A 16,400-nucleotide genomic window follows, 5' to 3' on the forward strand; every position below is an offset into this window, starting at 1 on the left:
CTCTTGCTGTTACCTCACTGATGGCACAGACAAGCCAACAGCACTGAACTCTATGACCCTGGTGTTAGCGTCCAGAGGGCCCCTAAATTCAGAGTTGCAGCGGATCCCATTGATGTAGTCTGAGTCCTCCAGGTCAAAGTGGCAGTGGGGCAACAGGCTGCGGCCACACACCAAGACACAAGGAGCCACATCCCCATCCTGCAAGTTGGGAATACTGAAAGAAAGGCGCACACAGAGGCGGTTAAAATAAGAAGTTGTGCCATTATTCTTGTGAATACATCCATTAACTTCCTTACAGTCCCTTGAAATCTTGAATATAGCTGAGATTAAGGAGCTCTGTCATAGAATATTCACTTTTATTGTACCTGCAGAACAGCCTGCCCTGAAACTGGCCAACCTCCAAGGGTGAAAAGCGAATACTGAAATTCTGCATTGCACCAGGCTCTATGGCCCCTATGTTGGGCTCAACGCTGAAGGGCAGACGCTCAGGATTTCCCATCAGAACAGACATAACGCTGGCCAGGGCGCTGGCAGGACGGGCTCCAGGTAACATTACTGCTGACCTGCTGCCTGGTCGAGAGGTAGGGGTCTCATCTGTTATAGACAACACATGTTCACATGTACATAGAAAACACTGAAAAGGCACTTTCATGTAAAAAGGTAAATCAAATTCAAGCCCAAAACAGGCAAAAGCAAGGCACAACGAGAACAATTAATACTAATTACTAAAGTCAAATGCTGTATCATAAACAATAATATTACAGTAATAATATACATATAGTATATATGTGTAATTATATGTACCTCCTCGGCCGTGGCTGACAGTGTTGTTGCTTTGATCCATGTGGATTTGCAGGGAGAATTCTAGTTTGACAGTGCCTTGATTTACTATCTGCATTCTGCAGACAAACACACAATGAACATGTAATTTATGATTGGTCAGGTTGAGCCCATAGCCCCACTTTTATGATCAGTATTTGTATCACAAAGTATCACTGGCTGTATGTATGGTTAATTCTGGTTTAATGTAACAGCGTACACTGCACATACAGAGCCGGACTTACTTGTGGAGCCTGGTTTGGTAAAGCATGGTGTCTTTGAAGTGGATGGTGTCAGTGTCGCAACTGAACTTCACAAAGTCACAAACTGCTCTGATACGCAGTTCCAACTCCCACTGGGAGCCCTCGACCACAGAGCAGCAGGGCTCAGGATCTGTCTTAATCACCTGCATGCAAAAATATACATGTATGCTGAACTTGAATTTTTATCCGGCAACTCCCTCTTCGTCATTTTTTTCACATCACAGACAACATGTTTACCTTATCCTTCTCATGCTGCTGTGGTGAATCCTCCTTGGAGGACCTCAGCCACTGCACTGTCCTCTGTCGGTCATCCCAGTCAGCCACCTGCTCTAGTGGCTGCTGAAACTCCACCTGACAAACCATGCATCTCATTGGCTCATTGGACAGAGTCACAGGCTGACCGGAACAAAAGGTGACAGTCACTTCCTTTGAGCAGCCAGCATGAAGGTGCCCGACCTGTAAGAAAAAGTAGATTCTTTGATCACACTGGCAAGTTTAAACCTAAGCAAACATTGAAAGAGAGCCTAGTTTAGACTGTTTATATGACAGTATGTAACATTTTCGTTTTTTTTTCCTTTGAGTGCAAAGCAATGCAAAATAACCATGAGGAGACACAAAACAACCATAAAAGGGTACAAAATAATCATGAGCAGACAGAAACAATCATAAAGAGACACAAACAACCACAAGAAGTCAAATACAACCACAAGGAAACACAAAACACCCATACATTAAGGCTGAGGCTTCTTGCAGTTGTCTTATTTAGTCCAGATAGATTGTTTCTTTGTGTGAGGGCTGTAGGCCTTTTACATGTATGTACCCTGTATGTGTAACCTTTATGTACCTTTATTTATGTTCTAAGTTTGTAAGGTATGATACATGTAATAATCAATATGTTTGTTTGGCATTCCTCTATCACACTTAACAAATAATATAAATAAAATGTTTATAATTGCCAAAAACCAGGGCTTTCATTTTGAGTCTTCACACATTGTTATTCATTTTAAGAATGTACATCCTGTTTTTGAGTCTGAGACCGACTCTGGACCTTTCATTAAAATGTTTCTAACCCCGCCCCCATTGTGCGTCCACACTCGCATTCATCCCTTTAGTGCTTTACCTGTGGTGAAAAGCAGACATCGGGTCCAGAGGGAGGCCACTCAAACTTCATGACCTGGCTGCTGCTGTGGTTAGTCATGGTGAAACTTTCTTGGTAGGTGCAATCTACATGACAGTCCCCAAAATTCAGCACATCATAATTACCTGTGAGAGAGAACGAGGCCTTGTAGAAAAATCTGGGATAACAAGCAAGCTACCATGTACAATGAATCATGACAATTAACTGCCTTTTTCTGTGCACAATCAGGGAGCGACTGCTACCCTGGCTTACTCATATGCCGAAGTACACACTGCTTACTCTCAATTCCTACCTCCTTTCTTCTCTTACCTCCGTCATCATCTTCCTGATCTATTTCCTGCGATGATCTGCTGATGTTGTCCAGAGAGACGATTTCCTGGTAAGCTTCTCCAGTCACTTGTATTATGGTATTACTGTATTGGTTGTCCTCCACCTGCAGTGACATCTGGGCCTTGACAATGAGGGGCTCGTCAGAGGAGAAGCTGACCTCAAACTCCACCTGCTCGTTAACATTCAACCTCAGCGTGGCTCTGTGCACCACCTGATTTTCTGTGGAAAGACAAACAAGAAATATGAAACAACTGTTGTTGAGCTCATAGAATTACTGACTTGTAGTCTGACTATGTTCAAAACCCTTTCCATGAAATCAGCAACAGGTTTTATTCTGTTATTGAATGTTTGGTACAGCTTTCTGCAGTGCTGATGGCAATCTCTCACAAACTTTATTGCTTAAAGCTGGCTGAAATTGTCTCAACAAACCCACATCTTTTGCCCAGCTGCACTATGGGTAATGTGGGCACCAGGTTTTGCCAAGGAAGAAGAATTTGTGAAATACTGAAAATGATATCGGTTGTATCTCTGGCTTTTTTAACGAAGTGGAGTATTCTTTACATAGAGTATGTGTAAAAAATTCTCAGATATACAATACATTTTGGAAATTCCACTACTACTAGTGAAAGATGGAATAAATGTTCAATCAATGTTCCAATCACAGTTGACAACAGTCTGTTAAAGTCTGAGTTCAGTTCTTAGAAAAATAATGTGGACAGTGGGACTGGGCCAGAGTCTACAAGTTGACGGAGGATTAAATATGGAGTGATGAGATTTTACAATATTGAGCAGCAGCAGTAATAATAGCAGTACTAGTAACTAGTAAATTCCATTGCCCATATTGCTAACTACTAATTATGTAAGTTACTGGATAAGGCTGTACCTGGATCAGTGGTGCCCTCAAGCTGTGTAGAGTGGATTGAGCTGCAAGTGTTGCCAGGAGCAGCTTTAAAGGTGAATACTCCATGTTTATCCAGCATGTCAATCTGGACCTACGCAACACAGAAAGTAACGAAAGCCCGTTAATGATAGAATCCACCCATATTCATGTGTAAACTATGGTCGGTTATTGCAGTGATTAATATGTAATGTTGCTAAAATGTTTGTTAAAACACTAAAAACAATAATAAAATTAAGGACATAAAGAAAAACGTCTCCTCTCACCTGAGCTGAAACATTTCCATCATTTAGCAGCACCAGGGGCAGGGTATGTCTGCGCCCAACCAATACCCGTCTAAACTGCAGCATTGGGCATCCTTTGCTGTTCCTTAAAGCTGGGCGCACCAGATACACACTGGGTAGATTTCCCTCTCCAGTTAGGTCAAACTCCAGCACCTTGTTCTTAAATGTGGGTGTCAATCTAGATCCATTAGGGATAGGGTAGGTGGACAGTGGTCAGCAATGCAAATTCTCTTATGATCCTCATATAAGTTAAATGGATAAATGGACAAACAAGCAGGTACAGTACGTAGTATAACGAGTCATGCATTCACATACCTGCTGCCTCCCTCCATTGTAATTGTGGCCTCAAACACAGCAGTGTAGAGCTGCATTGTCTGGGGTGTGAAGGTGACCACAGCGAATGAGTGTGACTGGCTGGGAATGCTCAGTGTTGAAGCAGACAATTTAAACACCTCCACATTACGCGGCACCTGTAAGGAAATATGGAACATCTTTGGCCTGCAAACTACCTTCTACCACAATCAGTGATGCACCCGTACAGATGTATCTATGTATCTACCCACATTGTCTACAATTTACCCTACCTTAGCTCCAACATGTTTGATGACCAGGCTGAGCACACAGGGCACCTTGCTGTTGTTCGTGAGTTTGCAGCGGGCCTGAGCGGTTCTCCCGACCAGGACTTTGTTGAAAACAAACTTGTTTTCCTCTTGGATGTAAATGCCTTCAGCATTGCAAAACTGCTCAGAGGAGAGTTGACTGCTATTGTGGCACATATGGTACTCCTCAAAGATGGAAGACATGTCTAACACAATGCCTGGAAAATCACAATAAAAGAGAAGAACTAGTATTTGTCAAAAGAGAAGCACTTGATGAGGGTGACAGATCATTTCAGCACTTGACTTGAGATCCTCTAAAAGAAAGAAACCTGATGGCAAGCCAGCTTTGGCCCACTGACACCACTTTCGGCAGCCCTGACCTTGACAATATGGGTTTGAACACTGACATAAATATAAAGACAGCAGTAAGCACTGTTTTGCCCATCTTAGTGATCTCAGTGTAATCCACGCATATGATGTGTACGGACGATGAATGAAACAGAGCCACAACTTTAGTGTGGTTTATCAATCAGGCAACACAGAGTAAGATCATCCAGCTCTCACCTGGCTTGCAGACTTCAGCCAGCAGTCTGTATGGAATACCGTCAGGCTGGTCTGAGGGGTCAAGGTCACTGATGTCAATGAGCAGCCCCTGGTTCCAGTTGCCCAGCTGTTCAGCTGCACAATTCACTGTCACCACCTGCTGTGACCCTGGCTGCAGGCTCCCTGTGCAGGGGGACACTGAGAACACTCCCACGGTGAGGCAATTCTGGAGAAAACATGGAGTATTAGAGAGGTACAGATGACAGTAATGGGTAAACTAGTGACAAATTGAGCCAAATAAAACTTGATACTGATGAATTATGGATATTATTTTTATTTTCATGTTCTTTCTTTAGGTTTTGTTGTAAAAATATCTTGCAAACATAAGACATGTGACTACAGACCAAGATAGGCTTCTGTATATTTTGTAATACTTACAAATACTTGTTTTCCTGATGAGTACCACCATGAAATTCCTTTTTATGTCACATCTTATACTACTTATATCACATCAGACATTTTGACTTGTCAGAGAATTCACCTGATTGCTTTGCAATTAATCGTAGTAAAATATTATTTGTTTGACTAATTTCAAAATGCATGTGTATGCTAGATAGGACTACATGAACATAACATTTTTGGGGGGTCAACAATCCTTTAAGCTGCCTCTTAATCATTGGCAAAATATATTTTGCTGTGCTATGCACTGTATTTACCACAATGACCTAACAAGCATGTTTTACTTTTTCACCTCTCCTGTGAGAGGTGGTTAGCAGTTTCTCCTCATCTCTTAGAAAGACGATGAGGGAGCCAACAACTCAAATGAAACTAAAACTGCACAAATCATAAGGCACTGTCATTGCTGTGATCTCCACGAGCAGTCTCTCACCTGAATAATTTTCATGTCCTTCTTTAATGACTCAGGCCTTATTTTGCTGTCTGCTGGCATCTTTTTGCCGGGACCCCTAAGAGCACACAGTGACAAACAAATTGAATTCAAACATCTCTAAGAAAATTGACATAAACTGTTAGACTGTTGAAAGTATCAGGAGTCTTGAATGATTAGATAAGTAATGGGATACATAATATCAAATATTGGGATAAATCTTTTCAGTCCACATATTGTCAAATTTCAGTACAATTTTTTTCAAATCGACTTGACATATAATTGCTACATGCAAAACCAAATGCATCTCTTTTTTTATATATTTTTTTGGCCTTTATTGATAGTACAGCTGAAGATATGACAGGAAACAGGATGAGAGAGAGGGGGAGTGACACGCAGCAAAGGGCACCCAGGCCAGGACTCAAACCCGGGGCAGCCGCAGCGACAACAAAGCCTCTGTACATGGGACACCTGCTCTACCAAGTGAGCTAAACGGCACCCCACCTAATGCATTTCTAAAACTGTTTAGTCAGATTACTAATTCAGAATCAGATGTTTTCTTACGTTCAAAATTATATTAAACCTAGTCACATTGGTTTTAACTACCCCTTTTTGTTCATTAAGGTACTTTAAGTTATTTGTCCCTCTTGCGGCTCTAGCCTTGCTCACATCTAAATCAGAATAACATACACTTAAGTGACATAAATGGGAATTTTAGTTTATTTTTTTTTTTGTTTCACTTCACATCACGTGACTTCATCACAAGCAGCACAATTTACTCCAGTAATGGTTAAAATAATTTTTAGAGATTCGCAAAACAATGATGCTTCATGAATGAAACTTCTTTTCTCAGGTGGATTACATTTTAATATGGGATGTCACCTACAGCATCAGACGAGGTTAAGCATGTAGAGTAAACTAAACCTGTGCTGCAACTACTTTTAATTTTAAATCTGGTTTGTCAGTTTTAAAACAAATTTCTACATATGACAATGTAACAAAAATATAAATATAAATAATAATGTTTTATCCAATTTACTTGTATTGGTAAGTGTTGGCCTTTGTGTGTGTCCATATGTCCATGTTTGTGTTTGTGTTCTGTTCTCTCACCCTGGTCTCGGAGCAGGGTCCATGATTATGCGGCAGATGCTGAAACAGGTTTCAAAGACGCCACTGTTCTCAATAGTGAAGCTCAGGTTTTTCTTGCAGCCCAAAACCAGTGGACCAAAGTTGATGTCACATGAAGGTGTGATTTTATACCTAAAGTCACAATTTATATTTTTTAGAACCACCTCCTATCAACAACATAATGAAGCTTGCTGGTTGTGGTGGGTTTCGTAAGTGTCACATTTCTAATAACTATTGTAACACAATCTAAATCTATACATTATATAACAGAGGCAGTATAAATCAAGCCTTAACCTGGAGAAGACAGACTTGACTGAAACATTGATTGGTAAGCTGGTTATGATTTCTTCTCCATGTCCAGTGTAGGGTTCAATGACCTGCAGAGGAGAAAACCCAAATCTTAAGCATTCAGTAAATCATCAGCTTTGATTATTTATTTATTTTTTAAATAAACGTACAAACTTGAACTCCATTTGAGTGACTCGTAAAAGCAAGTTGTACTTCCATGACTCAACTTCAGCCTTGTATTTTATATGGTCAAACAAATAAAAACCAGACATAGCACTTGAACGTTCAATGAAATGTTTTCTGGGTTGTTGTTTGCTTTGTTTTTTTAATTTTAAAAGCATGGAGAATTTTTCTTTACTTTCTTGTTTATAGTTGACATTCTGACAGAAAAGAATGAGAGAGAGAGGGGTATGACATGCAACAAAGCATCCCAGCTCGAGTCAACCCAGGGATTTCATTATATGGAATTCATCTTAAACTACTCGGACACCATGAAAGATCATGTTTGTAACATCCTGTTAAACTAGGATATAGGGATGGGCTGTAACACTGTTAGTAATACTTTGGAAGTACAAACTAAAACTGCTTTCCTTTAGCCAAAAAAAAGGCACTGTTGAGGGCATACCTCGTCATGAAATAAAAGTAAAATCCAATCAAATCAAGGTTTAATGCTAAATCTCTGGATACAAAGTAAGAAAATCCTTTCCAATTTCACTATGATTCAATATATAGATGAACCTCCAGCTCTGTGATCATTAATACCAGTACAAGGATCAAACCTGGCATGACAGAATCGTCTTCTCTCTGATTAAGACTTCCGTATTGGGCCTGCAGAGGATCTGCACTGCTGTGGGCTTGTCATGGGGTAATAGTCTACCACTGTCGGGGAACACCTTGAAAATTGAGTCGAAGTTTGGCTGGGTTGGCTCAGTCTCCTGAAATGTAAACCTTGTGGAGAGAAAATGATGCAAATTAACAGTTCTACTAGTTCCATTGTGAGATCAAGTTTACTCACATCAATGTGGATCTTAGAATGATACTTTTTAATAATATGGTACAGTGTTAAAGGGGCTCTGTGGAACTTCTGTGTTGGGCTGGAAGCCAGTTGTTTATGTTGGCCAACTTCATTTCTAAACTAACATTAGCTACTTTTGCTTTTTGTTAGTGGAGAGGAAGGACGCACTGAAACAGGGCTCTCGAGAACATGCATGAAGTCGGACAACAAAAAACTATCAATAAATAATACAATTGGGACAAATTATTACATAGAGCCCCTTTAAATACAAAATAGCAGTTCAAACTTACCTGTAGGCTATTTCATATTTTTCTTTGTTTTTCATCCTGAGAGACAGTTTTGTCTCTTCAAAGACTTTGATGGTTCCAAAGTCCAGACAGCCATCTGCCACAGAAACAAGAGTATATTATCTTTCATTATTATGACATCAGAGCTGCAGTTTAGTCATTTTATATTTATCATTATAACCTCACAACCAGAAGGTCCTGGGTTCAAATCGAAATCAGAATTACCTGGTATGATATCCAGAGCTATATCATATGCTTCAGCAGTGACATGAATGTTTTCTGTGTGTATGATGCCAAGAATCTTCTCCACATCAGAAACCTAAAACAAAACACACAACAAATGCTGTACTTGCTGTAAATACAAACAGATATGTGAGATACACAGTTTGACACAAATCACCTTACAGACACCTTTCATCTCACTATTCCACATTTTTAATTATCCAAGACTTTCAAAGGTACTTTTGACTACCTGCCTACCTCAGCACTGAAGCAGAACTTTCATATTAAGCCTACATATACTTATACATATAAATATTGTACTTCATTTTAATTTAAGCATTTGTACTTCTAGAGTTTTATTCTACCTCCAGACGTAAGATCTTCTTGATGTGGAGTGGCCTCTTGGCCCTGAAGTGCACAACCAGGGCTAAAGAGGACTTAGGTGAGATGATGCCATGATCCTGTAGCACAGTGAACCAATCACCCAACTCGTCTACACCCTGCAGTCTCCAGGACACTGGCAAAGCTGTCTCATTATGCAGCACAACATGACGGCTGTCCTGCCTATAGAGAGGGATGGTATAAGGGTAGTGTGATCAGAGAAAAGGACAGAGGGAGACAGGACAATTGCTGTTATCGCTATATGTTCTATATTTTGACTCTATCATGCTGCCTCTTTCTTTGGTGCAGCCTCAATGTCCTTGGTGAAAATCACTTTCTTAGCTACTGTGGACAAATAATTTGTATTCCCTGATTTAGAATTAATTTTGTACCTGTGCAGCAAAATCCTGTCGAAGTGCAGATGCTTGCTGTCTAGCTTCAGCTCTGGTCGAACACCCCAACAGGAGAAGTCGATGATGACACACTCTGGGTTGTCCTTGATACTGCAAACAACACTCTCCTTAATTTGACCATGTTTTGTTGGGTAAGCCCACACAGTCAACTCCTGGCAAGACAAAAGAATATTTACACATATAAATACTGTCACAGTAATCTGTGTTACTTCAACAGATGTTTCTATTTTGGTCACACATTAAAAGTGATGTGAATGAGAGGTAAGAGCAGAAGAAATAGACTGTGCTATGGTACCTGTTTCTGGCCAGGTTTGAGAGACATGGTGGGGGGATCCAACATATATGTGGTGGCCTGGGTATCCTGCTGGAACTGGAACTGGACCTCAGCATCCAGGCCTGAATTGTTAAGTATCACCAGTCTCTCTGTGTTCTCTGGGTATCTGTTTTCCTTGTATCTACATAAGAGAGACAAGTGTAAATCTCTAAATCAGGGGTCTGAAACTTCCGGCCCCTGGGGCATGCAAAGTGTTTAGTTAGCACCTGTGTCGTTCATCAAAAATGTATCCACAGAGCAAAATTTAAGTTTCGGCATTTGTTGACAGCGAGTCCATTTATATCAGGCAGTACTTACCAGTGTCAGTGGGAGTTCTGAATAAGAAGGAGCACATCGACTGCACAACCTCAACTTCTTACAGAGGTAACAACTCAACTCAACTCCTTTTTCTCATTAATGCTATCAGGTTCTCTGTTATGACTGAGTTTGAATCTGACATACTGCAAAACAGGCACTTTTCCTTTTCGCGTTGGCAAAAAAATCCTCTGTCTCCTAACTCTCTCGATGCTTAATGTTCAATGTGACTCCTGTTGTGCTGCGGCTCTGCTGCTGACCCCACTGCTGCACAGAGTAGATGCCTCTGGCAGGTTGGGGGCAGTGAGGGAGTCATGTAATCAGTGTCTGACCACGGTGTAAGACCGACTACTCCTGCTTGCCCCATGCAAGATTTAAATAAGTAATAATATAATATATATATATATATAATATAATATAATAATATTTATTCTGAAAAAAAGATTTGCACCAACTAATGTGCATAGTGCTGGCAAGAAATAAAGTTAAAACATATTTCTTTTGTTAGCTCAGTGCAAGATTTCAATAAGTTATTTATGTGAAGGGAAACAAAATTTGCAACTGTTAAAAATGAATGAAAGTTTGGATTTTTGTATTAATATGTTACTGAAACAAAATTTCCAGAAATATTGCACTTTCTTGGAGTACTAAACAATGAAGTAGCCCTTGTATGAGATGACAGCACCAACAGTGGCCCCAAGTTCATTTGAGTTTAAGTTCTCTGCTCTAAATACAAAGACAATGACTGATACAAACACATTAATCCATTCACTGACATCACTCTGGCTCATACCTGTCTCGGGTCTTGCCGCATAGTAACGGTCCAAACTCAAAGTATCCAGGTTTGACCACGTAGGTCTTCTGGATCCCTTCTTTAATTTGTGGCACCTTGTTGCTGAGGGCAAAAAGTGTCCTGGGGAGAGCACATAGGATTGCTTACATCCAACATTCATGTTTGTCCATGTTTGTAGGTAAGATAGGAGGGACACTTTAGCAATAAAAGCTAATATGGGTTATTCATGTAGGGTGTAGTGTTGCAGGCTGCTGCCTGGCTCTTCTCTGCCTATGACAGAATACTGATGTTACTGCTTTATGCAAGGTTTGATTGGTGTTCCATCGTGGGCGCCATAATGTACCCAAGAAATATAAGTTCTAAATTTACAAAGCAGAATGTACCGTATACTGTAGCAGACAAAGAATGCAATTTTATTTCAGTCAACTTCAAACCTTTCAAAATCTTAATTTTTAAAAGTTTTTTAAAATAAAGCAACTTCATTTAAGTTGTATTCGACATTGAGTAACACCTCCTTCCTCCCCGCCTCTTTAACATTTGTATAACTGCGTTCCATCATTAACCAAGGCTGACTGACCTGTAGTCTTTGCAGATGGACGGGTAGGTGCAAATTCCTCTGCAGAGGAGCTGGTACTGTCTTTGGGTCCCCAGGAGCTCAAAGTTGAAGCTCTGCTCAAAGGTCCCTGGGGTGTCTGAGTAGAACCATATCCTCAGAACCACCTCACCGTTGGCCGGTACAACCCAGCGAAATGTTGTCAAGCTGCGCACAAATACATGCATAAACCAACATGCACAGTTAAATGACAACACCAATGCAAAAGCACATTATGTTCTTGTCTTGTGTGTCTGCGTGTGGTTTGCCTTACCTCTGATTGCGCATCAGCTCTAAGGCTTTTTGGTGTAGGTCTTCTGGTGTTGGTTCAATTTCAGGCAGGGAGGAGACATTAACCAGACCTCGTTTCTTGCTCCTCTGACTCTCTCTACCCTTTTTATCCTGGTCCTTTATTACTGCGCTTTCCTTACGGCTGACTTTTCCACGAGTTTTGGAAGTTGTTGTTGCTGCCTCTTCCTTTAGTGTGATCAAACATAGACAAATTCCATTTTGATTTTAAAATCTTTAAATCTAATTTCAATTAGTACCTGCCAAGAGTTTAGTAGGTAAACTCTTGGCAGTTTATCTAAATTTAGACCACTTTTCCTATAAATCCTGCAGCTGGGTGCAGGGTGATGATCTTTCACACTGCTAACTTTGCGTGTGTTTATTCATTCCCTTTCATTTACCTTTAAAGCTGATGCTTGTACATCTTCCTCGGCATCTTTCTTCTCTTCAGCTTGTTCGTCCAGCCTCGAGGGAACCAGGAAGGTGAAACAGTCAACGCTAAGTTTACTTTGCTGTCTGTTTGTGGGGAAAGGAACCATGGAGAAGGTGGTGGGAGGAGGGATAGGCGGGCCACCCGGTCCCAACCCCAAATCATCCAACACCTAATGAGACCAAAGATGAACTGATTAAAAAAAGTGCTACATTTTGGGGCATATTAAGTTTTTTCCATTAACTGCAAAAAACAGAAAAAAACAGGCAAGCCATACTTCTTCTAGTGGAGGCAGGGTGCTGGCTTTCAGCAGCTCTGTGACACTTCGATAGTCTTTCCCTGTCAGATTCAGCACAAGGTGAGGGATGATGTCCTGTGGAGACACTTTATCTCCTGGCTCCGTCTGAATGGGCACTGGAGACATGGCCTTGTTATTAGCTTTCTTGGTCTTCTTGCCAACAGGGGTCTGCGTACAAAGGGTGAAGATAGACATTACAGTTAATACTGGAGGTGTGCAGAATTTATCTTCTAAAACGATGTATTTTTATTGTAAGTGACCATTTTGCTGGGCTTGGAAGGAAGGTTCAAATGTAAGGGGCTTGGACAATGGCAGGCAGCAGGACATAGAAGAATAGCAACAGTTGCCCATTTTTCAGAGCAGTGCAAACTTGATTAAAGTAAAGAAAAACAATCGGCAAACAGTCAGCAAACTCACCTCTCTGGCATCCTGTGACACTGGTTGGGTTTCTTCACTAAGGAGCGGGACCAGCAACAAACCCTGGGCTCGGTCCCAGTGCCGCAGGATGTGCTCCACCTGCTCTTGCCTCTGCTCATATGCACTGAACTGCAGCTGCAGCTCATCCACAGCGGGCTGGATGAACTGCAACTGCGGCTCATCCGCACTGGTCTTGATGGCCTGCACCTGCGGCGCATCCACACTGGACCGGATGGACTGCGACTGCGGGTCATCCACACTGGACTTGATGGACTGTGACTGTGGGTCATCCACACTGGACTTGATGAACTGTGACTGCGGCTCATCCACAATGGACTTGTTGGGCTGCAACTGTGGCTCATCCACACCAGACTGGATTAGGGAGAAAGGGTGTAAAGTACTAGTAGCAAGACAATGACAGATATACCATTAGCATTTTACATTTGACATATTTGCTGCAGTTTGTTGCGGGAAAGGGCTCAGTGGCTGTGTGGTGATTTGATCCAGATTTACTTAATTAATTACTAAAACAAATGAAACTCTTGAGTTGTGACAGTAAGGCATCCTTCACCCATTCAATGCATCTGTTGACAAGAGAAGAAATAAAACAAAGAAGCTTCCTGACCACCAACTACACAGAGACTGTATTTATTACTGCTTATGGAAGCTTGATTGTTATGTTGGTTGATACATCATTTTATTCATAGCATGGGATAAATATACAGACCTGCTTTCCTTCCAGCAAGTTCTTCTTTCTTGACACTTCTTTAGTATCCTTTTTTCCACCCATCTTGCTCTTCTTCCTCAGCTCTTCTTCTCTTAACCTCTCCATCTCTTGTTCGTGCATCTTTTCTTCCTGCTCTTTCTTTTTTCTCTCCAGCTCCCTTACACATAAAACATGAACAACTAGAGGGTTAAATGAGGATCTCATTCATACTTGCAGACAGACAGTCCCAACTGTGCTGCTTCTTTACTTCCATTTGATCATCTCTATTTCTTTACTCACCCACTTTGGTTCTTCTGCCTCAGGACTGCATTCATAATGATACCAATTTAAAAGGTATCCTATCCTATCAACTAAATGCACAAGAAAAGCGCAGAAGGATCATATAGCCTTAATTTGAATATATTTGATGAACAAATTAATCTAAAGTTATAACTAAAACAGACTAAAGGGAACTAAAACAGATAATTGTGGCTGATCAGTTTACTGAGAGTTTTGTTTAGATTTGATCTGTTTTATAATCTTATTTCTGCACAGCAGTTTCTAGATTAAAAGTCTACCATAACCTACTGTAAAACTTTATCTTGTCTAATATTTATGTGATTTTCACATTCCCATGACTCATGTCAGTCACAAGAAATTTAACTTCATGTCCTATTCCCTCTATATGTCTGTCACAGTATAGCACGTGTCTGGTGTCACCATTGGTAGCTGCACTACCAATATTTATCTCCGCCAAGGAGGTTATGTTTTCAACCACGTCCATCTTTTTTGTTGGTTGGTTGATTTGTTGGTTTGTAAGTAGGATCATACAAAAACTACTTAATCTTGTCCCAGAATGGAGATTTTTGACTTTGAAAAAAGTTGTGCATATTTAGGTGGCTGTACAAAGTACAAAAACTTTCTCACTGTATTGGGTCTTCTTACACTTATCACTTATGACACAGCTGACCTTGCCTTTGTGTCTGCTGATTTGTGACAACAGGACTGAAAGCTCCTTGGTGGGAAAAATTTCCTTTTAGTCTTCTGTAACATTTTTGTGATTGAAACTTGACGAACAACACACGGGCAGTTGATTATGATAATGATGAAACCTCAGGAACATGCGCGCCCACAGTCACAGGAAACTTTCATGTCAGGTTGAAATTAGCAATTTGTCCAGTCAGAGTTTGATGAAACCGACATGGGATACCCGTACAGGCACCCTGCACAGGAAAACTAATACTAATATATATATTTTTTTTTTAAATAGGAACATTCACATGTCCACCGATCCTCCAGTCATTACCTGAGTTTCTTCTTCTTGAGTTTCTCCCTGTGCTGTTGAACAATATGCTCCTTCTCCTCCTCTGGCAGGGCATCATACTCCTCCTCATCCAGCTCCTGCAGCCACTGCTCCTCCCTGTCAGCTTTCTCTTTCTGCAGAGCCACTGAGGTAAACACAAAGACAGCACCTTACTCAAGAGACATAATAATACAATAACTTCGATGAGGTCTGTCCTCTGTTATGTTGTGAGTGAGCTGGTGCATTTTTTACCTTCAGTTTCTCTTTGCGCTCTCTCCCGTGCCTTCAGGGCAGCATAGGAGTCAGATAAATTGACAGCATAGATGTGTTTGCGATTATTAAGCGCCTTGAGAACAACTTGCAGTGTTGTTGCCGCTGACTGAGTGTACACGGACTCCAGGCCACTGATCACTATGCCGCGTAGACAATTGCTTTGCTGTTATCACAGCGGCAGCATCAACAGCGAAGACATTGACAAAACAAAGACACAAACATGAAAAGACACAGGTGAAACTGTGAAACTCAGCCTCTATTAAGGGTTAGACATAATACATTTGTGATATCTTTAGTACAGAAAGTAAACTATTTGTAAGGTCCAGACATAGTGCCCTAGCAGTTATTCAGAGGCCATTTTTTTGTGTGTCACACCATAAACTACTACAGCATATATACTATTGCCACAATGTCTTATTTCTAAAGGGAAAAACAGTGATTACATTACCAGAAATCTTTCAGACAGGATATCAACAAGTAGCTGTTCAGGCAAGAGATTGCTGAGCGTGGTCACATCTCCTCCCTAAAGCAAAACCACAACATAGGAATAGTTTTATCATACTTAATCATTACACTATAGTCGCAAATGAGTGTAATCCTTGCACACCCAAAAAAGCTGACCTAAAAGCAAGATAAAATACACCACAGGATTTGAGAAAATTTACCAGGCTTAGGTTAAGGTGTGTGTTTTCATTCTCCTGAGGAACCTTGGAGTCATTTCCACTGCAGTTGTCATCACTGTCTTTTGCAAGAACCTCCACAGCATCATGTAAAGCTTGAGCTGGCTTTGGAGCGGACTCTGAGGCTTCAAGGTTTGCTGCGGGCACTGGTTCCTTGGTTTCTTCAATTACCTGAGCTGGAGGCAGATGGATCTATTTATTTTTACCTTAATTTCCAAATTCCAACTAGAACACTATGCTCTTCTACACCAGTGTCCTGTTTTAATACAGAGGATTAATAATACCCAATCACAAGCACACGGCTGTTTTGTACAATTACAGTCTTCTACTGTTGAGAAGTGAGCCATGCCTGTGAAGGGGTTGGCGATTTAAAGCTTTGTTACCTGGCACATTGTCAGTAGGTGAAAAATACTAGTCTGTGCATCACAAGCAACTTCTCTAACTTGCACGCTACTGGAAATCACAGATACACAATCACAAAAATCCTGGTGAGTATTA

At 40.9% G+C, this 16,400-nt stretch overlaps 1 protein-coding gene across 4 annotated transcripts in view; it reads right to left on the minus strand.

The window, feature by feature from the left end:
* The window catches only part of hydin (HYDIN axonemal central pair apparatus protein), a 74,125-nt gene that overhangs the window by 11,620 nt on the left and 46,105 nt on the right, over positions 1 to 16,400 (minus strand). For all 4 annotated transcript variants that reach the window (XM_030425390.1, XM_030425392.1, XM_030425391.1 and 1 more), the window contains exons 41-72: positions 15,888 to 16,078; positions 15,671 to 15,745; positions 15,202 to 15,385; positions 14,953 to 15,094; positions 13,668 to 13,824; positions 12,941 to 13,312; positions 12,503 to 12,691; positions 12,197 to 12,397; positions 11,782 to 11,984; positions 11,493 to 11,675; positions 10,916 to 11,035; positions 9,790 to 9,949; positions 9,474 to 9,646; positions 9,066 to 9,264; positions 8,704 to 8,797; positions 8,482 to 8,575; positions 7,956 to 8,124; positions 7,183 to 7,265; positions 6,871 to 7,020; positions 5,764 to 5,839; positions 4,896 to 5,100; positions 4,317 to 4,549; positions 4,048 to 4,202; positions 3,715 to 3,910; positions 3,434 to 3,542; positions 2,530 to 2,769; positions 2,203 to 2,345; positions 1,320 to 1,538; positions 1,065 to 1,225; positions 805 to 899; positions 366 to 594; positions 14 to 214 (exon numbers count right to left, since the gene is read on the minus strand). In XM_030425390.1, coding sequence (XP_030281250.1) covers positions 14 to 214; positions 366 to 594; positions 805 to 899; positions 1,065 to 1,225; positions 1,320 to 1,538; positions 2,203 to 2,345; positions 2,530 to 2,769; positions 3,434 to 3,542; positions 3,715 to 3,910; positions 4,048 to 4,202; positions 4,317 to 4,549; positions 4,896 to 5,100; positions 5,764 to 5,839; positions 6,871 to 7,020; positions 7,183 to 7,265; positions 7,956 to 8,124; positions 8,482 to 8,575; positions 8,704 to 8,797; positions 9,066 to 9,264; positions 9,474 to 9,646; positions 9,790 to 9,949; positions 10,916 to 11,035; positions 11,493 to 11,675; positions 11,782 to 11,984; positions 12,197 to 12,397; positions 12,503 to 12,691; positions 12,941 to 13,312; positions 13,668 to 13,824; positions 14,953 to 15,094; positions 15,202 to 15,385; positions 15,671 to 15,745; positions 15,888 to 16,078 — 5,401 coding nt within the window. The remainder of the gene's footprint in view (positions 1 to 13; positions 215 to 365; positions 595 to 804; positions 900 to 1,064; positions 1,226 to 1,319; positions 1,539 to 2,202; positions 2,346 to 2,529; positions 2,770 to 3,433; positions 3,543 to 3,714; positions 3,911 to 4,047; positions 4,203 to 4,316; positions 4,550 to 4,895; positions 5,101 to 5,763; positions 5,840 to 6,870; positions 7,021 to 7,182; positions 7,266 to 7,955; positions 8,125 to 8,481; positions 8,576 to 8,703; positions 8,798 to 9,065; positions 9,265 to 9,473; positions 9,647 to 9,789; positions 9,950 to 10,915; positions 11,036 to 11,492; positions 11,676 to 11,781; positions 11,985 to 12,196; positions 12,398 to 12,502; positions 12,692 to 12,940; positions 13,313 to 13,667; positions 13,825 to 14,952; positions 15,095 to 15,201; positions 15,386 to 15,670; positions 15,746 to 15,887; positions 16,079 to 16,400) is intronic.

Source organism: Sparus aurata, chromosome 8 (genome assembly GCF_900880675.1).
Source record: "Sparus aurata chromosome 8, fSpaAur1.1, whole genome shotgun sequence".
NCBI lineage: Eukaryota > Metazoa > Chordata > Actinopteri > Spariformes > Sparidae > Sparus > Sparus aurata.